General features: G+C 38.0%; 2 protein-coding genes across 2 annotated transcripts in view; both read right to left on the bottom strand.

Annotated features, from left to right (window-relative positions):
- rasgrp2 (RAS guanyl releasing protein 2 (calcium and DAG-regulated)) overlaps positions 1–9,174 on the bottom strand; it is a 49,974-nt gene extending 40,800 nt beyond the window's left edge. The window contains exon 1 of the mRNA XM_031900702.1: positions 8,661–9,174. The gene's annotated coding sequence lies outside the window, so the exon portion shown is untranslated. The remainder of the gene's footprint in view (positions 1–8,660) is intronic.
- A 286-nt stretch (positions 9,175–9,460) lies between these two features.
- LOC100491051 (glycogen phosphorylase, muscle associated) overlaps positions 9,461–26,403 on the bottom strand; it is a 31,893-nt gene continuing 14,950 nt past the window's right edge. The window contains exons 9-20 of the mRNA XM_031900701.1: positions 26,231–26,323; positions 24,700–24,846; positions 24,315–24,478; positions 23,347–23,461; positions 22,205–22,306; positions 21,510–21,657; positions 18,451–18,509; positions 16,589–16,730; positions 14,986–15,193; positions 10,581–10,715; positions 10,391–10,457; positions 9,461–10,179 (exon numbers count right to left, since the gene is read on the bottom strand). Coding sequence (XP_031756561.1) covers positions 10,027–10,179; positions 10,391–10,457; positions 10,581–10,715; positions 14,986–15,193; positions 16,589–16,730; positions 18,451–18,509; positions 21,510–21,657; positions 22,205–22,306; positions 23,347–23,461; positions 24,315–24,478; positions 24,700–24,846; positions 26,231–26,323 — 1,533 coding nt within the window. The 3' untranslated portion in view covers positions 9,461–10,026. The remainder of the gene's footprint in view (positions 10,180–10,390; positions 10,458–10,580; positions 10,716–14,985; positions 15,194–16,588; positions 16,731–18,450; positions 18,510–21,509; positions 21,658–22,204; positions 22,307–23,346; positions 23,462–24,314; positions 24,479–24,699; positions 24,847–26,230; positions 26,324–26,403) is intronic.

Raw genomic sequence — 26,403 nt, 5'->3', positions numbered from 1 at the left:
TTTTATGGTGTACTTTTTATTTCTAAATTACACTTTTTACATAGCAAATAATTCACTCTGCCATTTAAGTTTTTTCTTAGCTACACATTAGAACTGCTTTCAGATAATCTATTGTTTCTCCTACTCCCATGTAACTGGAAGAGTCTTAAGCCGGACTTGGATTTCTTACTATTGAGTGCTATTCTGATACCTACTGGGTGCTGCTATCTTGCTTCCCATTTTTCTGCTGATCGGCTGCTGGGAGGGGGATGATATCACTCCAACTTTCAGATCAGCAGTAAAGTGTGACTGAAGTTTATCAGAGCATAGCTCACATGGATATGACACCTTGGAAAATGAAGAATATGGCTAGCCCCACGTGAAATTTCAAAATAAAATATAAACAAATCTGATGTGTAGTCCTTTTCCTAAGAAAGTCTACTCAGGGGAAAATACCTCAGTTAAACAATGTTTTTTCCCTGAAGAGTGAATCAGATAAAATTTAACTTTTATTAAAACTATAATGAATTCAATTAAAGCAAGATGGTTGCATATCTTGAGACAAGTCCATGGGCCAAGGTAGATATAGTACATAACATCATGGCCATTTCACCCTGCACCTTTTGTCAAAGGCCAATAGCCAATCAGGGAGCAGTCTACTGAGTTAAAAGCATAATTAGAGCAGTCAGGGACATTCAGCTCAAACAGGAAGATTCTGATGAAATTTCTGATGAAATGTACCCTGGTGTGAGGTAGGGCCCTTAGTCTGTAAGCTTCCCGGGTTGTGACAATCCTTGTTGGCACACATGTCATATGCATGGTGAACACCAGAAATGATCACAGTGAACTCTGAAAATGACACCAGTTGGACTGCAAAAGCCTTCGGCACAAATATGTCAGATTTGCGTCAAAGCGCAGGACCAGATGCATTCATTTCTCCCCCTTGCAGCCAGAATTCTGGAAAAAGCACTGCATTGTGGGAAAAAAAAAATTCCCGTTGTACTCAAAATTTTATTTTGCTCACTGCACTTGCGGATGTACATGTGCCATAGCGTTTGCTTACAGAGCAATGAGTAATGAACTGGAGATAAACAGAGGATAAATGTCATTTGCAATGCTGCTTTTCCTAACCGGCTCCCTGTGGACAGTGTATGAATTACAATAGAAAGGCTCAATGTAAACAAGATAAACATCTGTGCCCTGTGGTGTTGGAGGTTAATTGGATATGTCTGGTGTATGTGTTTAATTGCTTGATAAAGATCCCTGAACTTAAAATATGTAATCCAAATGTAAATGTGTTGTGTAGAGTGTTTGTTGCAAAGATGTATTCATCTTTGCAACAAACACTCTACATGATATTCTACACAATTCTACACTTGTGGTTCCACCTCTTATTCCAAAACCAAGGGTAATAATATGAAATTGGCCTCCTTTTGCTGCTATAACTGCCCCTACACTTCTGGGAAGGATTTCACTAGATTTGGAACATTGAGTATTACCAAGGTTGGGTACAGAATAGAAAACATTGAACAGAAGTATGGTCAAAATGTTTTAAGGTCTCTAAAAATGGTGCTGTAAGGGAAGATAAATCTCACCTAATGAAGAAAGTCACTATACATCCGAACAGCATTGTTTTGCAATTCTCTCATGTTCACCAGACAGTGATAAACGATTAGATCAGCAGCAGGTCTTGAGAGCAAGTCTGATTCCCTGTAGTGAAAGAGCTACGCAGAGGTAACACGTGTACACAGAAGATTTATTGATAAAGACTACAACTTGGAAGATGCGCATACAGTGAACATGATCCCTGCAGCAGGTACAGAAATACAGTTCCTGCAGCATTTTTCTGTCTTGGGCAGGTACCACATCCATCATGCACTGTATTCATTTAGCTATTTGTCCTCTGTTATTATGACCATTATACAGCTATAATGTATTCAAAAAATTTAAAAAATGTTACGTTTACTTCCACTTACTACTTTGGCTGCTCCTTGATTATTAAAATGAACAATCTGATTTGCCCAATAAAGAGTACCAAATATTGAACTGAACACATTTCTACACATGGTTCAGTTTTGTGTACAACAAAATGTCCTTTGCAGGGTATATGTTGTACAAATGTCTACAGAAGTCTACTTAAAGATATCTACTATATATCAAATGTAATATGTATATATGTAACCAAACGGACACATTTTACACTTACATTACCAACACTGGACATATTCTCAAAGTGTACCATGGGGAGGCCATAAATTAAATGTCCATCTTTCAACAAAAAGCCAACAATTCTCAATAAATTCTGTAAAGTTTCAGTGCTGCCAAACCATTTATCAATAAAAATATAACTGAGTCAAGCAACAAAAAAATGTAAATACAATAAGCAAAATAATCTTCCACTCTTCAGTGCCTTATTTTATCAATGCCAATGTCAGGTCAGGTCAGTGTTTTGCCAAAATGCCCACAGTTCTACAGAAAAGATATAGAAGCTTCATCTCCCAGTGAAAGTGTCATGCTTATTCACATAAAAAAGCGTCCAAAAAAAAAGAATAAAAAACCTACATGTATGAGGCATTTTGTGGCCTCACACCACTTCATCAGAATCAGGCTACCCATTTAGGGTACAAGACAATACTAAGCCAAGAAATAATTTATATCTTATTATCATAATATGTGACCTATTAAAGAATCTTACCAATGTAGCATATATTTATCTGTTAATTCTGCCTTGTACATGTAAACATTTATTAAATATTACCCTTTATCAGTTTCAATGGTTTGTGTGCTCACTTACTAATCACCTGACAGGAAAATAACTGTAGCAGGAAGAAACGTGGGAATAAATGGCACAGCTCTTTCAATTATTTGGCTGATGTAACTGAGCTTCTACAGATGCTCTTTGTTTGTGTACAACGTTCTAGACCAGGGGTCCCCAAACTTTCTTACTCGTGAGCCACAGTCAAATGTAAAAAGACTTGGAGAGCAACACAAGCATCATAAAAGTTTATGGAGGTGCCAATAAGGGCTAAGATTGGCTATAAGGTAGCCTGTATGCACACTATCAGCTTACAGGGGCTTTATTTGGTAGTAAATCTTGTTTTTATTCAAATAAAACTTGCCACCAAGTCAGGAATTCAAAAGTAACTACCTGGTTTTGGGGTGCTGAGAGTAACATCCAAGGGGTTGGTGAGCAACATGTTGCCCCCGAGCCACTGGTTGGGGATCACTATTCTAGGCCCTGGTCTCTACTGTTCCTTACCCCAACTGATCATTGTCCCATGTTCGCAGTTTGCTGCATTGAACTGTTCATTATGTATGGTTTTTTTTATAAAATCTCTTATGATTGTAGTAATATCTGTTATGGGGGCCATTTAGAAAGCTCTCTCGCTGTTGAAGGCACATAAATGCTTTCTGCTTCTTGTATTTTATTCTTTCTGTAACAACAATATTTCATCTTTGTCTCTCCAGAAGTTAAGCTACAGCTCACAGAATTCTTTCATATGATGTTGGTCAGATATTGCCATCCCTGATGGAGCCATTTTCAGAAAACGTATGTCTTCCTGTGGATGTCCGAACCAAATCTAGGCTGAGGATGGCCAGATTTACTTCTGTTTACTAACCTGTCACTAACTATTATTTTATGTGACCAAATTTCTTTTTGATGTGTCTTAAATATCATTCCATTAGTCTAAAACCAAGAATAGTAAAACCTCAGATTTGTCTTATGGTGCCAGTGATACAGTCAAATAAAGTCACTATAAATGAGGATAAAATAATAATGCTTTTCTCACTTATTATCTATGGATAATTAACAGAATCTAAACTCTCTTTCAAGTATTCTTCTCATATCTCACTTCTACCAAAAAGTCTGCAATTTAAAACCTTCCAAAAAAGATGAAAAAAAAAACCTCATATTATAGAAACAGACTGTTATAACAGCAGAGGACCAGGAAACCATGTTGTAGAACAACATTTATAATTCAATATTCATAATCTGACCAGAGGTCAAGGCAGGTGTCATGTTTAAGTGCCAAGTTGAGAATCTATCACAAACTACTTGAATGGTTGCTCTGCAACTGGGAAGATCCACAGTAAAACTTGGAAATGTCAGTCTAAGGGTAATCATAAATGGGAAGAGACTAAATTCACAGGGTAAAGAAATCTGAGGGATCATGGAATTAGGAAAGAATTACATTGGAGGAAATGCTGGAAAGGATGTGTTGTGGTTTAGGGAATTTTGACAAGGTCAAATGAGCAGCAATGCATTCTGGGGGATGATGGGGTGGATTAGAAAGATTTATTCTTCTAAATATAAGGATCTTAACTGCATGTCAATGTCAGTGTTTTTATAACCAGGACAAAAGAATAAACTAAAGAATATGAGTTCCCTGCAAGTCTTTCAGTGATGTGTAGGTATGGGACCCATTATCCAGAATGCTCAGGACCTGGGGGTTTCCGTATAAGGGGTCTTTCTGTAATTTGCATCTCCTACCTTAAGTCTGCTAAAAAAAAGATTTAAACTATAATTAAACCCAGTAGGATTGTTTTGGCTCCAATAAGAATTAATTATACCTTAGTTGGAGTCAAGTACAAGGTACTGTTTTATTATTACAGAGAAAAAGGAAAATTGGAATTATTTGCTTATAATGGGGTCTATGGGAGATGGCCTTTCCAAAATTCAGAACTTTCTGGATAATGGGTTTCTGAATAAGGGATCCGATACCTACAGATTCTTAAGATTTGTAATTATTGTGATAGGTTATTTACAATAGGTGGCACTACCCTATAAGTGTAATCTTGATGGGCAGGAACTCTGCTTCCAATGTCATCATTTTTCTGGCAGGAGAACTTACTACTGAAGGAATAGTTGCAGGTTTGAAGTTAGTCCTGAATTCACTTTATGACAAAAAGGTTCCCACTTAAGGCATCTACCTCAATTATAAAATGACAAGACATAACCAAGTGAGTAAAAAAAACCCTAATATAATCTCTCAGATTGAGCCTGGGGTATACATGTAACTTTGGTCCATATTAGTAAGAGCAGAAGATTCCATGGCTTTGACTGGTATAGGAACTAACCCACAATGCAAAAGCAGGACTAGAAAAGGGGTCAACCACTGTGTACTGAAAAGCAGAAGGATGTTGAAGTGTTGTTGGAGTTTCTGAGACAGGTGTAAAACTGAGCCTCCTGTTTCTCAAATGTCTTCAATAAGGCCTCCAAGAAGATACAAGCTAACAGTACCACGCTGATAGAGCTCCTGAAGAACAGCTCAGTGTTAAAATAAAACCAGGTCAAAGGATAGTTTGTGCAAAATAAAAAAAATATTTCAATATAGTTAGTTAGCCAAAAATGTAATCTATAAAGGCTGAAGTGAATGGGTGCCTAACATAATAGCCAGAACACTACTTCCTCCTATGCATCTCTCTAACCTGTTAGTCAGTCTGTGATTTGAAGGGGGCCACATGGGACATAACTGTTTAGTTAGTTTGCTTTGATCCTGACTTGCATGCTCAGGATGAAGCACCTTCACTCCTAAAACAATTTTGCAAATGCTTATAGGCAAGTGACTTTATAGGTTTTGGCCCAACTGTGTGGGCTACTAAATGGCAAAAACGTATGTGTTGTTGGCCTGATGGCAGAAGTCTCATGGTAAATTTGGATAAAAAGTGATCCCACTGTACTACTAGAACAGTGCTGTCCAACTGGCGGCCCCCTCTGTGTGGCCCCCCACCTGTCTGGCTGCTTTGATGGCTTACCTTTGAGTAAGCATTAAATGGTACTGAGATTAACTGGCCCCCTGCATGGTTCTCACCTCAGATTCAGGCTGTAATCCCTCTGTATTGTTTAAAAATGTAATCCCCTGTGTTTTTCAAACCTTTTAATACCTGCATTGTTCACCCCCTGCAGTGTTCACACCTCAGGCTCAGACTGTAATCACTCCCATTGTTCACTTCTTCACACCTCAGACATAGGTACTGTAGGCAGAGTATGGCACATACAGCCAGCATAGGGCAGGTAGAGTATGGCACACACAGGCAGGGTAGGGCAGGCAGAGTATGGCACATGCAGCCAGCATAGGGCAGGTAGAGTATCGCACACACAGGCAGGGTAGGGCAGGCAGAGTATGGCACACACAGGCAGGGTAGGGCAGGCAGAGTATGGCACACAGAGGCAGCATAGGGAAGGCAGAGTATGGCACACACAGGCAGGGTAGGACAGGCAGAGTATGGCACACACAGACAGCATAGGACAGGCAGAGTGCTGCCTGTGTGTGCCATACTCTGCCTGCCTTATGCTGCCTGTGGGAGGTGAACCTGGCAGGGGTTTGTTGTGGGAGTTTGTTAGCAGTTGGAAATAGCCATTAAATGGTCCCTAAGGTGTGTAATTATGTATTGGGGGTTGCTCTGCTATCCACAGGGGAGGAGGAGGCATATGGAATTTAAGGGTATATCTTAATATGACATAATTCTTTCACATATGAATGATGGTTGATATTCCCACAGTAAGGACCAAGCATTTGGGATTTTGCTGTGCTACCACCATTGTGATAAAATAGGTGTGGTTTGAAGTGGGTGTGGTTTCAAAAAGGGGAGTTGTCAAAACTGGCTTCCATTAGCGGCCCTCCACCACGTATGCTAGAGAAATTCCGGCCCTCGGCACCGTAGAAGTTGGACAGCACTGTACTAGAACATTGCTAAAGGAAAGAACTGTCATAGGCATTCAGTCACACTTTAGCAAGTGAGGGAATACAGGGTTATGAGAGATAGCTCTTAGTACAAGTGAGGGAATACAGGGTTATGGGAGATAGCTCTCAGTACAAGTGAGGGAATACAGGGTTATGGGAGATAGCTCTCAGTACAAGTGAGGGAATACAGGGTTATGGGAGATAGCTCTTAGTACAAGTGAGGGAATACAGGGTTATGGGAGATAGCTCTTAGTACAAGTGAGGGAATACAGGGTTATGGGAGATAGCTCTCAGTACAAGTGAGGGAATACAGGGTTATGGGAGATAGCTCTCAGTACAAGTGAGGGAATACAGGGTTATGGGAGATAGCTCTCAGTACAAGTGAGGGAATACAGGGTTATGGGAGATAGCTCTTAGTACTAGTTGATCCAGGGACTGGTCCGATTGCCATCTTGGAGTCAGGAAGGAATTTTTTCCCCTCTGCGGCAAATTAGAGAGGCTTCAGATGGGGTTTTTTGCCTTCCTCTGGATCAACTAGAAGTTAGGCAGGTTATATATAGGCATTATGGTTTAACGTGATGGACGTATGTCTTTTTTCAACCCAACTTACTATGTTACTATGTTACTTCTACACATAAATCCAAAACTTGTATATTCATTAAATTCACACACACTACCATAACACATACAAGAATTAAACCTGTATAAATGTTGCACTGTCCTTTATACAAAAAGCATACACATCAGGTATATCACAACTACAACTTATCAAAGTATCTGAAAATAAAATTGCCCTATATACATTTCCATGTTATATTAATTTATTCTGTACAGTCCTATATCCTGTCTCATTTGAGAAAGCATCATAATTTTATTTAGAAATATTGTAGTTTTCCTTTTAAAGGACTTATTCTGACTTATGAATGGGTAATTATTATAAATATTTAGAGAGCAGATAAAAGATGTATGTAGATACCAAAGTTCATATTATAGAAGGCATATTGCTTCAAAGAAAGCATTTTAAAGGGAACACTTATTCAGTGGCATAAGAAAAGGTTACTGAGTTCCACAGATTTTTTTTTTACCCCCCCTGACTAACTGGAAGATTAATAGTATCCTAAAAATACAATAACAGTGCACCCCACTGGGCTCTTTACGCATCTTATTCCCACCTGTATCTGCTGGAACAACTGAATGTCAATAGATATACATCATTTGTTAATTTGTTAAAGATATTGAGATATTAAAGATGTTAGGAAAAACAACTCTCAAAATCCTTAGCCAGTAATAATAATAAATATCCCCTGCTTTAAAATGCAGTTTCTCAAGAGCAGGGCCAGAACCCATTGTTAATGTTATTTTATAGTATGCTAAATGCTAATGAATAATTATTTATACTTATATATGTATATGTTTATATAATGATTTATTAACATTTAGTATGGGATCCCTTATCTGACAATTCCTTATCCAGAAAGCTCAGAATTTAGGAAGACCATCTCTTATAGACTCCATTTTAAGCAAGTCTAATTTTTATAGATGATTTCCCTTTTCTCTGTAATAATAAGAATACCATGTACTTAAGCCTAAGTTGCATTAATTCATATTGGTAGTAAAAAAATCCATTAGGTTTTATTTAAGGTTGAAATGATTTTAGCAGACTTAATCATTTCTAAAGCTGTACATATATATTGTACTGTCTTTTCTCTGCCTCCTGACGAAAGTCCCTGTGGGGGACTGAAACGTTGAGGTCTGTAATGTTCCTTTTTCATATTTTGTAATAAAATTGATCTTTTTTCAAATATTTTAAATCCTGTGAGTGCTGACACTTTTTTGTCTTATATATATATATATATATATATATATATAGTCATAGTCAAGCTGCCATAGAAACAGCCTAAATATACAATAACTTATGTAGACAGTATAGATCAGAATATAGCAGATAACAGCATTTTTTACGTTTATATATTTATGTGACAAACCCACACTCACGTGCTCTTGTATTTCTTGCTCTTCTTTCTCTCACTCCTTCTATGGCTTTGTTATTTAGTCCCTTCGTCTTAATCTTTCTCTTTCTGTTCGCTCGCCCTTCATTATAAACTGGTGTTTCTCTCACTTTTTGACCCTTCCCTTGTTCCTGTTCCCATTTTCTTCAATCTTCCCTCTATATTTTCTTTTTCCCACATATGAACGCCTTTCTGTTTTATCTTTTCATAAGTGCATTTCCAGTTTGTTGTGTAACATGCTTCCCTGTCTCTCAGTGATTAATGTATCACACTGTTCTGTGACTGACACATCTGCATCAGGGGGTATGTACTACCCTGGAATCAGTAACTTCTCAGAAAGGGGTATGATATAGGGACAGTAACTGTTCAGCCCTCCTTCCTTCTGTGGGAAGTAACTATTATTAGCTCCTGGGAAAGGTCAAGGCAGGAATCTGCTTCTCTTCTACTTAACTTCCTCTGTACAGAACTGTTTTTTCATAGAGCCAGTGTAGGGTTTTGGCAGAGGAAGGGTTAACCATAACTGACTTTAGTGGTTAAATAATGCTACGAAAAACAAACTGACAGCAAGAATCGGATATTCACTTTGGTCCCAAAAGGAAGCAATGAGGAAGCCTGAGGGTGAGAGATAAGAGTGGAAGACACAGAAAAACAAAAATAGCCAGGATACAAAGTGAGAGAAAAAAGACAGAGGACAAGAAAGATAGAAGAATGAAAACAAAAGATGGAATGAAGTATTGTTATTAGAGGGATGCTTTTCTTGACATTTCATATAAACAGAACAGAAACTATCACTGACACCAGTTTACTTTATTAAATACCACATTACACGATTAAAGGTCAAAATTGTTAATGAATCATCTACAGAGAAATTTTAGATCTGGGCATGTATAAATGTGCGAAATAATTACATAGTTCTTATATTTTATCAATGAAAAATCCATTTTCATATCACAAACTTCCAGTCACTTCATGGATATAGAAATAAATAATGCAAAGATGCAACTGAGTGTGGAGGTTGGTACTATAAGAGTATGTATGATAAGAAGTACAGATTATCCAATAGAATGACGAGAAAAACTTTTTCTACGTGGTGGAGGGTGTGGGCTTAATTTAAAGGGGTAAAGACAAGGATGTTCTGGTGTTTTAAGGAATGGAACTGGATGGCTTTTAGGATTTCTCCTTGGAGGGGGTACTGGCAAGGCTCCAGCTGAAGGTGAGAGCAGGCGATGGTCACAGGGGCAACAATATAAGTGACAACTGGATGCTTCATACAGTGTCATTCTGGAGCGGTGCCTAGGGGGTGGGATGGGAGGTTGGTTCCGGTGAGCGCCAACCGGAGCATTACAACAAAGTCACTCACGATGGGCATCAGGTGGTGGGATCTTCATTGTGCCAGGTTCTACTCCCCATATTTCTCGGGCGTATTGAGCAATGGTCCTGTCACTGGAGAATTTTCCAGAGCCAGCAATGTTGTGTATAACTTTGCGTGTCCATTCTTTAGGGTTCTAAGCAATGTATTGGTAAAAAGAAACATTTTGATTAGAAGAAAACAAACTGATTGCAAAAAATGTGAAGGAAGGACAGAGCAAAAGAAGGGTAGGACTGAGAACATTGTATAGAATTATTATTCCCACTAAGGCCTCACTTACTTATCATTGTGCTATATCAACTGTACTTATTTATTTGCAAATCTCACCCCATATTGTGAGTACTCACCTTGTACAAAGCATTAACTTTCTCCTGACTCTTGATGTAATCTTCATAGTCTGCAAAGACTTTAAACCTAAAAAAGAAACAATTCATAAGAGTAAGAGGAAATGACAGGGCCATGCAGTTTAGAGAAACACCAGGGAGTGGGGGAAGGAGGCAGAGGGGTTAAAAGCATGAAAGACAAAGAGATCCTGACCTGTCATGGTTCATCAGCATATTGACAACATCTTTGAATAAGTCAGGTTGTTTGGGGGAGAAGTATCCTGAATTCAGTTGATCAATCACTTGTCTGAGCTCAGGGATTCTCTCATAATATGCCCGGGCATTGTACCTGTGCAAAAGTAAAAATATGTAAAGACTGTTGTGCCATCATATGTATTTTTTTCAACCCTGCTGTGTTTTTTGCATGAAAACTGCATGGACAATTAATGTAATCTTCTGCATACCTCTTGAACCCCAGTTATATACCAGGATGGAAGGAAAAACCCAACCCAGCCCTTTGGTGATAAATAAGCCAACTGAAGTAGAAACCAGGTAACTGAAGCCTGTTTCATTTCCTTGCCAATTATAGCTGATTACATTTTTTCTGCTTTTCTTGTGCACCCCAATACAAGAAACAACACATCTTAGTTGACTTCAATGGTCTTAAAATACCTATAAGAAAAGCTATATTTTCCATCTAACATTAACATGAGTATCCCAGTTTTAAATTGAGTAAAGCCTGCTCATTTGAGGAGTAAACAAATCAGCTTCTCACATATGTCTCCATTTAACAGCATGGAAATATATGAATATATATTCTCTCAGTGATTGATACCATATATACAATGTCAATTTTCTCACTGGAAAAATAAGATAATCTTATGAAAAATACAGACTGCAGTTGTTGTTAAAGGAGAATTTACCCTAATAGGAATTTGATACATTTACTGCAAATTAACATTTTAGACATTGATGTGCCAACAGATAGGCACACCCAGGTCTGAAATGAGATTTAAAATAGGCACTGTCATTTCAAATACACAGAGGCTCAAAAGGTCCCCTGCAGGCCTAATAAATAGTGATTGATGGCATCTTACAGGAGCCCCTCTGGCATTTGGTCCTGGGCAAACCTGTCTGAGTAGTGGCCCTTGTAGCATCTCAGTGGAGATTTTTTAGTTAAAATCTGTAATTGTTAGAAGGCATACAACGAAAAAGGAATAAGAAGTAGTGTTTAGTGGTGCACTGAGAAGCTTCCTATAGGAAAATAGCTCATTATTATGGGACATTAAACACAATGCTTGTGGGTGGTTGTCAGAAAGCAGGAACTAGAGGATTTCAAGTGGGGTATAATTAGTAAAATGGTTCCAGTGTATATTCGATCTAGACTGAGATTTAAATAGATTTTCCTTATTAGGGCTATGAGGGTAGAATCTGTGCTAAAATGCACTAAAGAAAAGTATAGCTTTGGAAGTATAAAGATGGAGTTTTGTATCTTTTTGTGAAAGTAATTTTAGTGGGTGTGTGTACAGAGGCTGGGGAGGGCCAACTGTAAAGGTAGGACAGATCATTCTATGTACAATATAACTAAGATGCTTTTCCATTCTGTTGAGGTGGAGTGAACAGAGAAGCCAGACAAGACAAGAATCGACAGTGAGTGATTCCAGGAGGAACAATTGCTACTGGAACTCCATTATACTGAGCACTTAGATGCTCACCATTGTTTGTGCTGGAAGATTGTATGTAAGAAATGATAAACAGTGAAATAGATTGTGGCATCATAATAGCAGCACTAATGTCAGTCAAGGGCTAAAGTGTTTGAAAGACAGGTACCCATTTGGAGCAACTGGTGTGGAGTGTAGTTCTCAAACACTTTACATGCAATGGCAGTTTATTTCTCCTAGATGGAGACGTCCTCTCTCTACTTGGAGAGAGAGAAATGTTAAGCTAAATCATAAAAACATTTTTACATTTGTATACTGTATATCAGATTTGATTTTGCATGAGTTTCTGCCTAGGAACCAAGCCTTGCTATGGAGACCCACCGGTGTTGGATGAATATTATTATTATTATTATTAATAAATAAGCTATAAGAAAAATTAGTGGAAGTGGTAATGGAAGGATGAGACCTCAAATCATGACTCTGTCTAGGGGCCCCATTTAACATTTGGTCTTAACCTATGTAAAAACTGAAGATAAACATATGTTTGAGAATTAAAAATACATTTTTAATACAACTTATTAGATCAACTGCCTTTCACTAACAACATTTATATTGCCTTATGGACACTGATCCACAATTTTTCACCCTTCACTGCTGCATCTCTAAGGCACTGCCCATTAATAATGGGAGATTAAACACATGATTACAGGGCCTGAATAGTCTGAACCTGATACATGAACATGGACAAAAAAAGAGACAATGCAACAATTTAAACTGGGCGGGGTTCTTCCTCACTGTCTACCACATAGAGTCACTCTGCATATGGGGTTAGAAGAAATCATTTCTTTATTTGCTACACTTGCCATGTATTTCTCCCTTGTGCTAATAATCCTCCTCCTCAGCCATCTGATGCATCGGTGTAAACAGGAAGTACGAGACATATAACAGATTTTCTAGAAAGAGACTAGAGCTTTGCTGTACAAGTGTTTGCTCCTGGGCCTTCTGCATAAACATATTTCGCTTACATTATAAATTAAATTGTAGCTATTATGCTATTTCAAACTAAAGGCTAAAGCTTACTTTGGTTTGGCATGCTCCCCTGTTAATGTAGGGAGGTAGCTGAAGAAGGGGGTTATTATTATTACTATTAGCTATTCCAAACTGAACAGTATAATTGCATTTTATGGCATTTACTGTCAAAAATCATTAGGAAAACTAACAAAACGATTAAAAAAAAAGCTTTGTTTAAAATTTGGCAACAGATCCAAGGCAATTCTAAAAGAAATTATTACTGAATTTATTTTCATTATTCTACATATCGTGAATACACCTGGAATATATTTGCATTTCAAATACAAATTCAGATGCCCATTTCTGAATTTAAAACAGTGACAATGGTATAGCTACAGACCCATGAACCCTGCCTGCACAAATTCTTTACCTATTCTTGTACCAGTCAGCACCTCAGTACAATACAGCCCATTCCATATGTAGGGCTTACAGTGTTACAGAAGTACAAATACAGAACCTGGAGTTTACACTGCCCTAACATTACAAATGCAGAATAAATACAGAGCCCATAGCTATCACTAATCAAATGCAGAGAGCCATAACCTTAAAGTGATTTTGTCACAAGAAAACATTTTTTTTTACATAATGCATGTTAATAGTGCTCCTCCAGGAGAATCCTGCACTGAAATCCATTTCAGTGCAGATTTTATATTTTGTTTTGAAATGTAATGTGGGGCTTCAAGTCTTCCAGGTGCCCTCAGCCATGTGACCTGTGCTGTGTCGGACTGAGATGCCAGGGGCCCACCAGAAAACCTTGGACCATAGGCCCATTTTCTAAACTATTAATCCTTCAACCTCTCCTCCCTCAACATCTTTATTATCCAAGTCTCTATTCTCTATCCTTCCATCTCATTTTCTCATACAGAAATAGGGAATGACCATGCAGTTGGCCAAATAGTTAAAAGCAAGAGGGCCCACCGGGGGTTTTCCTGGTATCCTGGTGGCATACATATATAAGCCTATAGTGTCCTAGAAATTAAAAAAAATGCAGAAGTGCTTATATACTTTATAACTTATATTACTATTTTCCAGGGACAGACCCAGTTTTAGGATCTTAGTCCTTTGTGAAAAATGTCCCTGGGTAACATTCATGCCTTAGCCAATACAATCTTCATTGTAATGGTACAACTGGTAACAGTGGCAGTAGTCATTTGTGGGCAATATGGTCCTCTTACTCCACCTACACAGTCGCTGGCACTGCCAACAATGAAGATTGCCTTCCAAGAATGCAGAATGGTTTATACCCGCATCCCCTTGGACAGACTACATTCTTACTCAGGACCATTACTGAAATCATGGGAATGGCATGCACTTCAAACCAGGTACACCATTTAACTCCAAGGCACCCACTCAAGCAGAGCTCTATCTCCATTCTTCATATGTGCTGTATAGTACCAAGAGACCCATGGATCGCTGGGTTACAACATGGAATCCTGCTGCTGGTTACTGAGAATGAGGAGCGAGCAGCTGATGTGATGTCAGTACTGTAATGTAAAGTGATTTTATATGAAGGTGGGGTGTTATGGAAAGTTTTGTGTAATAGAGCAGGCCTTGTTATAGTCAGTCATCATGGGTGTCACAGTGTATGGGACTTACCTAAAGTTTAGTGTAGCTCTATCCTACATACACAAGTAATTTCTGCATTGATTTTATTTTGCAGGGGGTTCTAACACATGTGCTTCCCTTGTAATATATGGGGAAAAGTGTAGTGTGTGTATTTTTCTGCATTTTTAAGTGCTACAAACCTGTCTTATCAAAACAATGTAAATATTGCACATGGAATAATATGCAAAGTAATTTACTTTATTTGCAACATGCACATTTAACATGCAAATTTCTTAAATCCTACTAGATTTTGCCATTCAGTATAGAAAAGCATCTCCCTACCCTTCACGATCCATACGCTCCACATCAGGTACTCTCATTCCAAAAATGAAGAGGTTTTCTTCTCCAGCTTCTTCAGCCATTTCCACATTTGCCCCATCCATGGTTCCAATGGTGAGGGCTCCATTCAACATAAACTTCATATTGCCAGTGCCAGATGCCTCTGTGCCAGCAGTGGATATTTGCTCTGAGAGGTCAGCTGCTGGAACCACTGTATATAGAAAACAAGATAAGAAGTTTATAACCATTGCAATTTTGTTATTCTGGCCACTGTTTTTTCAAGTTAAACAACTGCATGATTGTCTGTGCATGTGTTGCCCCTTAAATTATTTTGAAATTAGCATATTTACAGATCAATGTCTGGGGCAGTAAAAAAACATAAAGAAGACCAATGGCCTGATTCACTGGGGGTCATTTATAAAATTTGCTCAGTGCAGAATTATTTGCACAGTGAACATTGGCCCTGCCCATGTTTATATTTATGGATAAGACTGGTGCATTTAATGTGCAAACATAATTGCAAATTTTTATGTGCAGTTAAAAAGTCCTTGAAAGCTTTTTAAATATGGCATATTCGCAAATTGTGAATTTTTATGCAAACTTTCTGCACCCGAGATACGCCACAACTTTAGTGGCAGTGTGCCATATGATTATATATCCTTTCACTCAGTCTATATTTGACCAGCTTTAATAATAGCTAAAAATCCATACTGTGCTTGTGCAAGCGGTTGTATGCTACTTCCCTTGCCACAAGTGCATGAATAAGGGCTGCTCATTTACTTTGGTCTTGCACCAGAGACAGTGCTGAGCTCTGCACCTTGCGTCAGATTAATAATAACATGTAATTTTAGGGGCAGGAGAAGGCCTTCATGTTTCCTCCCTGCCTGGTTCCCATGAATACAGTGCTACCAAAATCAGGCAGTGCTGTGTTCAAGGGGCAAATGTAGATCTTCTTCTATGTGCAGGGCAAGGCGCAAAGTACAAATAAATATGACCCCTGTAGGGCACACTTACTAGGTGCAGCACTACTCTCAAAAATGGCCACAGATGTTGTGCAAGTACAATTGCATGCAACTAAAGGACATCTAAGTGCACACCATGTCCTGCCCCAAACTCTGTGAAGTGATGTATAGTGTCAGTATTATATAAATAAAGGATAATAATAATATCTAGATGCCAACACTGCCTTTGATTTGCAACCTGAATTAGAATTAAAACGTCAATCAAATGAAAAAATGCAGGAAAAATGCTAAAATGTAAATTTTTTAGCAAAAGGGAAAGTTTTGCTCACCGCTTAATTTATATAGGACAGTAAGACATCTTCTGCATTAAGCTACTAAAATGTCACCCTTTAAACAAGGACAAAAGACATTATTTGTCCATATATTGCAATCTATTTAAGATAGCCAATTTTGAACAACCCTTGCCTTGCCTAAAAATATTGCTGAAAGCTTATTCTGGGCTCTATAAAATATATCAAAAGTTCAAATTCTTTCAAAACACTAAAAAAAGTTGATAAAACATGATGTCATAATATTTATCCACCAAATAGCGAGAACTAAAACATCTTGTTTAATAGAAAAATGATATATTTTTAAAACTTCACCTTTCTCTGCCAGTGACACCCGGTAGTTCTCCAAGAAAATGAATTTGAGACGGTCTCCAATGACTGGGTCATTGTTAATGATATCCCCCACTGATGTGATCAGTTTAATAATCATCTTGGCCATGTGATACCCAGGAGCAGCCTAGCAAAATGGTGAGAATAAAAGCAAGCAAGTTTTACTGTTTCTAAGAAAAACACAGAACCAAAACAGGTAAATGAAAATATGGAGAAAAAGAAAGAGAACAGAATCTAGAGGAAGAAGAAAGTGAGAAGAAAGCAAGAGAATCAAAGCAAAATAATTCTGTAGTGCTTTTTCTTATCATAAAAGTGGGGGTCATTAAATTCTGCAATAGAAGAAGGCAATGTGCATAGTTCAAAAACCACGCACAATAAATGCACTTTGCACACAGTCTTAGTGGTCATAAATAACCCATTTTTGCTTCCTTTCCTTTTCTCCGTCCATTTTCTAAAACATAGTTTTCATTCCATTCTATTTATCTTTGCATTATGACTAATGTAAAGGACAACTGAGAGTGAAGGAAGAATCAGAATAATGTTTTCATTTGTCTTACTGCATTTATGCAAGCAAAGCTAATTGCCGATAGGTTGCTATGGGTTACTACTCCACTGTAAAATTACACCAATTTTGTAATATCACAAATACCAAATGTTTTTAATGAATTAACAGGAATACTAGGTTCTTGCTGATACTTTATAATAAAGACCTATGTTTTCATTGCTATGTATCTATTTAAATATTATATAAAAGTCTGTGTTTATTGCTACTGGCAAATGATACTGCATATGGACCCTTACACATGGGTGTTTAAATGGATGTTCATTAAAATGCATTACAGAGAAATCATCTCTATTTTAATCAAATATTTAAAATTTTTATCAATGTTTTGCTTTTATTCTCTAATAATAAAACAGTAACGTGTGCTTGATCCAATTAGGATATAATTAATCCTTTGGGGTCAAAACAATCCTATTGTATTTTATTAATGTCTAAATAATTTTTAAGTAGACTTAAGGTATGGAGATTACTTAAAGACCCCTCTCCAGAAAACTACAGGTCCCAGGCTTTCTGGATAAAAGGTCCCATACCTGTATATGCATTTTAAGAATTCGAAAAGAACATGACTGTACTATGCTTGTGGGCAAATAGGCATCTCCTGTGTACAAGGGACATAAATAATATAATTATTTGGAACATATGCACTTTAGGAAATGTATAATTGCTTAACCAGTTTGCAGTGCTCAATTTAGAAGAAACCCCTCTGATCTCATTATTAATCCTTTTTGGCTACCAAAGCAGGCACCACATATGGCTAGACTATAAGGGCCATATACTGATCCCTGCAAAAGCATGCCCCTTATTGCTAACTTAACAAGCATATGTTTTGCAAGGAATCGTGAACTCTGTGGAGTGGTGGATTAGAAATGTAGGACATGGTGCAGTGAGCAGCGCCAGAGGGCAGCATAGGTAGAAAGGACAGGGTACCATTTCAGAGATTCCAGCGCTCTACCAAAATAACGGATCAGTGTGCATCAATCCTCCCAACAGGGCACCATGGTCTCCTGCACTTTTAACTTGTTTGCCTGAATGATGTGCAAGTAAGTAGCTGTGTGGGGGTATGCCAACATGACTATTCTATCCATTACAGCGCTCATAAACACACTCAGTACTGTATATAGGAGGGAAGCAGAAGGACCAGAATACTACTTTCTGTTATGTAAATTACCCATCATGTGTGTGTATCATAGATTATAATAGAATATGGAAATGTACAACTGACAGTGTGTGGCAGTCGATCCTCGACAGTTGGCAGTGTAGTTTCTACTTCAAGGACTATCCTTACCTTTCCTCCAATCATTACTGTTCTTGGAACATACTGTTTGCTGGGATCCTTCTTTATACCTGATGAAAGAAAATTAGACAATGCTTTCTCAACTTCAACTTATTTTTTTAAAACATAGAAAATGAAATGCAGTTGCTTCCGCCCATACCAGAAGGAGCTTAGGGTGCACAAAATGGAGCATAATGACATTTGTCCAGAATTCAAGACAGAAAGCATTAGACCTTAAAGGAGAATAAAACACTGCCTAGAACCCCAGGCCCCCTCCAAAGGCCTCCCCTCTCAACACTCAAACTGCACCACACATAGGGGCTGATTTACTTACCCACGAACGGGTCGAAATGAGTCCGATTGCGTTTTTTTCGTAATGATCGGTATTTTGCGATTTTTTCGTATGTTTTGCGATTTTTTCGGATTCTTACCAATACGATTTTTGCGTAAAAACGCGAGTTTTTCGTATCCATTACGAAAGTTGCGTAAAAAGTTGCGCATTTTTCGTAGCGTTAAAACTTACGCGAAAAGTTGCGCATTTTTCGTAGCGTTAAAACTTACGCGAAACTTTGCACCTTTTAAGTTTTAACGCTACGAAAAATGCGCAACTTTTCGCGTAAGTTTTAACGCTACGAAAAATGCGCAACTTTTTACGCAACTTTCGTAATGGATACGAAAAACTCGCGTTTTTATGCAAAAATCGTATTGGTAACGAAAAATTCGTAAAGAATCCGAAAAAATCGCAAAACATACGAAAAAGTCGCAAAATGTTCGTTTTCAAGTCGGAACTTTTCCAATTCGGGTCGGATTCGTGGGTTAGTAAATCAGCCCCATAGTCTTACAACTGGTCCTATAACCCAATTTGAACCTGCCTTCAACTGTGCATGGTCCCTCTTTGCACTTGGAAAGAAGTGGACCCAAAGTTGCTCAAAATAACAGCTGACAATACTTGCTAGTTTACATTTTTAGCCTGGTAAACAGACTGAACCAGCTGTTAGACTAATGGGTTTTGGGGGGAGGGAGACCTTTGAAAGGGGGCTGGGGTTGTTAGTAGGTCTTTGTGCTCCAGGAGATAGTCATGCATCCTCTGAAAACCAAAAGTGCGTTAAAGGATCCTGGTTTATGTGGGTGCCTAAGCCAATACTGTTTCCAGCAAAAAACAAATAAGTCTGATGCAAGCCCTCATCTACAGCAGAACTACTGCTACCCAACCTTTTATTATAGAAGATAAGTTAAGGTATTAATGACGATTAAAGACCACAAGCATTAGCTACCCAGTGGCATTAGCGATTGGATGAACCATCATTATAAAACTTCCAAAACGTTTGCAGTTTTAGTGTTTGGAGAATGTGCATGGTCCCACAATTGCCCTTCATAGTACATATAAAGCCCTTGTACAAACATCCTGGTTTGTTCATTCTTTGAAGAACAGAAAGACAAAAGGGGTTTTTTACTGTATATATTTCAAAAGTCAGGACAAGCAGTGCAGAGAATAGAAATAGCCAGACATATACAGCTTATTTATATAATTTTATAAATATATTTAATTAATTAAACATTTTAATCAATGTAAACTGGAAAGTGCCTTGGAATGATATTTTCTTTCCTCATGCACAATGTAATTTATCTTCAAAGTGACAGCTGAAATAGTAAAGCAGCAAAATCTGAAACAGTAAAGCAGTCTGATCTACACTGGCACTATTAGAGTAGAATGACAATAACTGTGGCTGCCAGTAAGTTCTCAATTAAATGGGAGACTTTGGATGGATAAACATATCTCTCCCACATAATCCTATCAAGCAACAGCACAAGTTATTGTGGGATGCTGCAAAATCTGATCCTCTGTGCTGTAATGTAAAATGTAATAAGATAATGTCAGATGTTTTCTTGTTTTCCTGCAACTTCATCCGACATTCATTCGTTTTTTGTTGTATCGGATTGCAAACCTTTTTTATGTATTTTACAGTAGGTTAGCACCAAATCCATGCATAGATTTGGCTAAACACTTGGCCTTTTTGCAGAATTCAAATTAAGCCAAACCAAAGTGTTGAGCTGAACTAAATCCGAACACAACTTTTGGTTTTGTGTTGTGAACCCTCTGTGGAGGATTTGGAGGAATCTAAGAATGATGAGTTCTGTGCATCCCTAGTTTAAAGATAAGACTTTAATATCAGTTACACAAGATATATAGGATATCATTTGTCAATGCAAGTACAGCCAACAAAAGCACCTGCTCAGTTCTGCACTTAAACATTGCTCAGTGTCAGTGAAAACGCCAACATAATAGGGAGAGAATGTGCACTCACACCTAATAGTGCGCAGCAGCCCTCAGTTAATTTTCCTTGGTACCAATTAGTGGCTCACAGATAAGCCGATAAGTACAAAAGGTTGTAGAAGAAGTATAAATCTGTGCATGGAGCAAGACCAGATTTGCAGACATAGAGGGTGTGATAATTACAGGAATAAAAATTACAGTTCTGCCCCAACCTGACAGTTTACAAGTTCTTGTGAAAAAATACTAAACTGTTTGGGTTTATTAGGCTTCCTTTCTTATCCACTGCCTTAAAAGCCCAAGGAACAGAACAGGTATCCTCCTACTGGACAAATGATTGTGGTGCCTGGGGCCCACCGGGTTTCCACCTCAATGGGTGAATGGGATTTTTCCTGGTACCCTGATGAACCACTCCGACCGTGACTGGACTAAATTGTAGCAGGTGATCCCTATTTACTATATAGGGATAGGTGGTCAGTGTGTCAGCTCAATTGCTATGAACTAACTACAACATTTTTGCAGAGAAGGCATTGAAATCATTGTTGTTTACAATGAAACATCTCCTAATATCTATTGATTATCACTGAAAAAATATGTTTATAACCACTAAAAGCACTTCCCAATGCCATCTTTGCTCTGACATCAAAATGCATGGTGTGCTATTATAGCCCTAAAAAATGATGGAGACACAAAGAGTATAAATATGTCTGCTATAAAGAGTATACATACAGTATGTCTAAGTTCTATCCACTTCTCATCAGATTATTAAATTAAAAAAGTGAATTTTCTTACTACTTACGATTGTAAAGAGTAATAACATGTAGACAGTTTAGAAGCTGCCTCTTGTATTCATGAATTCTCTTCACATGGACATCAAACATTGAGTTTGGATTAATTTTCACTTTGTATTGGCTCTCCAGATACCTTGAGAACTTCAGCTTGTTTTCCTGTATGGTTCAGACACATAAGATCATAAATAAAAATACCACAAACTTTTTACTACTGCACTCCACACTCATAGTTCAAGTCCTGCCAGACTGTGAAACACAATAAAGCTGAAGGAGTTTCAGGAAAAAGCAGTAAATGACTGCATATTTTACTGTATTACTATGTAAAGCGGCTAAAATATTTCCTTATTATGTTTTGAGTGACAAGTATAAGATAAATATGTAATAGCTAAACACACAAATCAAAGAAAAATCACACACTGACCCCAGTCCCACAACCGTCCCATGGGATTGCTTAGGACATTCTTTGACCCTCATGTAGAACTACAGTCTCTGTTTACACAGTATATTAAAGTCTAGAATGGATACAAAGGGAGAGATGTGCTGGTACTGGCTACAGGGACTACCACAGGCTTTATTATTCTTGAAAAACATGTAAAATATGTCTAACTGTTGGCATCTAAACTGTTTGCTGTCTTAATAACCATGATGCAGTGTTGTATGTACTTTTGTGCATGTTTCAGGCAGCATTGTATAACTATTTTACCTGTTTCACTTTGGCCACATCCCGGATAAACCCTTCATCATTTATGAAGTTAAGGAGTTTCTTAAGGTTGTCCAAGTTAGTGATGTAATCCTCACCAATACGCTGCAGGAATAAAATGTAGGATTAGTAGAATTAGTTGGGCCCTGTATTAAGCAGACAGTTATTGCTCTAAAAATGTATGGATTTGCTCTATGCCCTTAGCCTTCCTCTATCACCCCCTTAGCATTTCATGATTCACTCTCATATTCTCCTCCATTCTCTCTCAATCCTCCATGATCTACCCTCAGCCCTTACAATCTGGGATGAATAATGGTGAATCTGAAAAGGCACATGGTGGTAGGTCAAAGTGAAGGAGATAGCCTTAGGCCTGATTGCAAAGCCTGAGGGAAGTTGGAGGAGAGTGGAGGGTGGAAAAAAATAGTTTGCAGTAATGAAAAGAAGGGGGTTTTAGGTTGTATTATAGAGAGAGGAAGTAGGAGACCAGCTAATGTCTAAGTGAAGATAGCATACGGCTAAGGAATGGCTGATGAGAGGAGAGAAGACATCTAATTCTAGGTTGTGCCCTAGCAGTGCACAGGAAAGCCTTGCAGTGTTTCAGAATTGGCATACAATACATATGATAAGCCCTTCTGAGCATACTCCTTGACTTGAAGACTTTACTTAAATCTATTACAGAGCATCTGATACAATTTCATACATCAATTGCTGACATTTTTAATCTGCTGCTGAGAAATGCTAGACAAGACCCGTACATTTACTTTTAGAGTCACATTTGCAATGCTATGAAGAACATGTTCCTAGCAATGCTGATATTGTCGATCATGTTATGTCATTTCTTTATCAGACAGATTTATAATTGAAAATATCTATAAAACTATTCCTTGATGTTTTTCACCGTACCCCAATATCCAGTAATACATTCATTTCTACATGGCTCAACAAACTACAAATGAAGGTGTAGATACATTCAACTTTAGTTAAATAGGCAATACATAGCACAAAAAATTAGGTCCTTATAGGGACTATGATTAGACTGTAATGAACACGTGCAGCAAACATCCTTAGCCTTTTTAACACCAACTATTAGGGGACATACTAATTTTTAATTTATTTCATATTTCAAAAGAGCACACATAACTCACCTCTGCTATGATTTCTGCCAGACCTGGATTACACAGCACCAACCAACGCCGGGGTGTTATTCCATTGGTCTTATTCTGAAATTTGTGAGGGTCCATCTCATAAAAATCATGAAAACTGAGAAGAAGAGTATGGAACATGAATATTAAGGGCAAAATCACTTGGTGTTTTCTCTAACAGTGTTAAAAAGCAAATACAGGCCGATACTGCCCCTTGTGCACAGTAAATAACATACATGACATCTGCCTGTCACTGCGCTCATGGGGAGGTTTTCTGCAAGAAAATTCACACTCCTCTAGCCAAAATCTGCCCATATATATATATATATACTATATGTATAGCTTCCATTTATGTCAGTTACTGTGCACAAAGGGTAATAGAAGGCCATATCAACATTTCTCTGCTGGAGAAGAAAATACCAAGTGTGACATAGCCCTGAGAGAAGAAAAACATAAACATGTAGTGCAAGATGGTATGAGAGAAAGGGACATAAACAGATGACACTTGGAGCTTATTAGAAGTTTAATTGTGGTTGAGCAAGACAGACTTTGCTAATCAACCTCAATACAGGTATTGGACCCGTTATCCAGAATGCTCGGGACCAAGGGTATTCCGGATAAGGGGTCTTTCCGTAATTTGGATCTCCATACCTTAAGTCTACTAAAGAATCAATAAAACATTAATTAAACCCACTAGGATTGTTTTGCATCCAATAAGGATTAATAATATCTCAGTTGGGATCAAGTACAAGGTACTGTTTTATTACTACAGAGAAAAAGGAAATCAGTTTTGAAATTCTGAATTATTTGTTTAAAATGGAGTCTATGGGAGATGGGCATTCCGTAATTCGGAGCTTTCTGGATAACGGGTTTCCGGATAAGGGATCCCATACCTGTATTTAGATATCGGTGTTACAATGCCATTGCCTTGCTTGTGCAGTGGAAAAAAACCAAGAGGTAAAGACACTCACACTGTATCCCTTATAATGTCAGAATGTATCTGAGCAACTCCATTAACAGCATGGGAACCCACAATACATAAATGAGCCATATTAATGCGCTTTACTGAACCCTCTTCAACAAGAGACATCCTGCGCATACGGTCTACATCTCCAGGGAACATGGATGAAACACGCTAAGAAAAAGAGAAAAAGTGCAAATTTGATAAAACGATATAAAAAGGCCAGGAGGAGAAATAAAAGGACAAATTTAAAAGAAGCAATGTGACTGAGTACGGGAGGTGGAAAATAAAAAAAAGTAGTATTAAAAGTATAGAGTCTTAATCAGAAAAGGAAAATGAAAGAAATGAAGCAGGGGAGGTGAAGAGAAGCCAACAAATTAAACTGCAAGTAGTACATTGAGATGTCTCTGGTTGATTTCAAAGATGATATCCAGGTGCCTTGGAAGCAAATTCTGTATGAGATGAACTGGCCAGCGCTCCAAAGCTTCTGGTAACACCGTATGATTGGTGTAAGCACAAGTACGGACAGTCACATCCCAGGCCTGGAAGAGTAGATAGAAGTCTTTTAAACCAAGGGGCAAACATTACAAACAACATTTATATCTGTCAGAACACAACAAATTCTAAGGTGACAATACAACAGCAGACAGTTGCTTTTTATATTGGGATTCTTTAAATGTATATATTTATAGAATATAGAATGCTAGTATTTGCTTTTGGCAAGCAGACATATTTCTCAGATGAAGATTAGCAGTAATATTAGAAATGACTATGAAACACACATGCAATGTGAATATTTTTTGCAATTTACACTTATTTCATCGTATAATGTGACTATGTATAGTACAATTCTTAATCAAGAATGCACTGGGTTAAAAAAGGACAGTGAAAAATCTTTTATTAAGATTTAGAATAGAAAAACCTACCTATAATTGAAACCGTATTAACACTGATCACATGTAAACAAAAATACTAGGTAAAAAAATCTGAACCTCACAATTATATGAGGGGTAATGCCCCGAAGAATGCAGCGAAAAGTGCTATAAAATGCTTAGTTCAAATTGACTCAGTTCATTAATCACTCCTGAGCTTTCACATGGTTGCCAATGCATCCAGCTTTCCTCTCAGGGCTGGAAAAGGCACATGCCTAGGGTGAAACAGTCAGGGGGCGCTAAGCATGTACCTCTTTTTTCTACCCCTAGTCTGTGCCCTAGTCCCCCGTCGCCCACTTGTCTGTTACTGCTCCCCATCCCCCCTGTCTTCAGCGTGGCTGTTTGTGCATAAGCGAGGAGGCTGGCTTGGTCCAGCATTGCTGCCTCTTCTGAATCCAGAGGTTACAGTTGCAACTCTTGGATCCTCATCCTGCAACTGTGCCTGTATACGTTGGGGAGGAACTAGAGCTGCACCATCCTTGACCTGGTGGTATCTCCAGGGTCTCCAAGTGATGCAACACCCAGTCTGAAAGTTCTAGACTCAACATCCCCGCAAATTGCACCAAACTATAACCACAGTTGAGTCTGTATCAATACATGTACTGCACGTGGGTACAACTGAACACAGAATACAGGCTAGTATTATTTTATGCCAATATAAACATTCTGTGGGCTTCCAAAGGTGAGAGAATATGGCAAGCCCAAGTTTAATGCCAATCCCCCTTTAAGAGAGTAATCTTTATTGCAGTTCCCTATGACCGCGCTAGTTAAATAAATTCATCCAAAGAGCTATCGAATAAGTTGGTGGTATATATCAAGAGTGCAAAATTCTCAAGTTCAGTATACAGTGTCTGATTTCCAAACAGAATTTCTTAAATTGAAAAAAAAAAAGAAATATAGTTATCGGGACAGGACCTATTCAAAACTTCAAAAGAAACCCATAGGCAAATGCTTAGAACAGAGCTTGTATTAAGGCAAAACAGATTAAGGGTACCTTATCCCACTCCAATTTTTCAATGTCCACTAATATTCTCATGAGTTCAGGAATGGCCATTGAGGGATGAGTGTCATTGAGCTGTATGGCCACCTAAAAGAGACACCAAGAATTAACTGTAATAACTGAAAGGAGGTAAATGCATGAAAATGAGGATCCCCTTGGTAGAATAT

This window comes from Xenopus tropicalis, chromosome 4, assembly GCF_000004195.4.
Source record: "Xenopus tropicalis strain Nigerian chromosome 4, UCB_Xtro_10.0, whole genome shotgun sequence".
NCBI classification, from domain to species: Eukaryota; Metazoa; Chordata; class Amphibia; order Anura; family Pipidae; genus Xenopus; species Xenopus tropicalis.
Note: the sequence above shows the minus strand (reverse complement) of the source record. Positions and strands in the feature narration are given on the sequence as shown.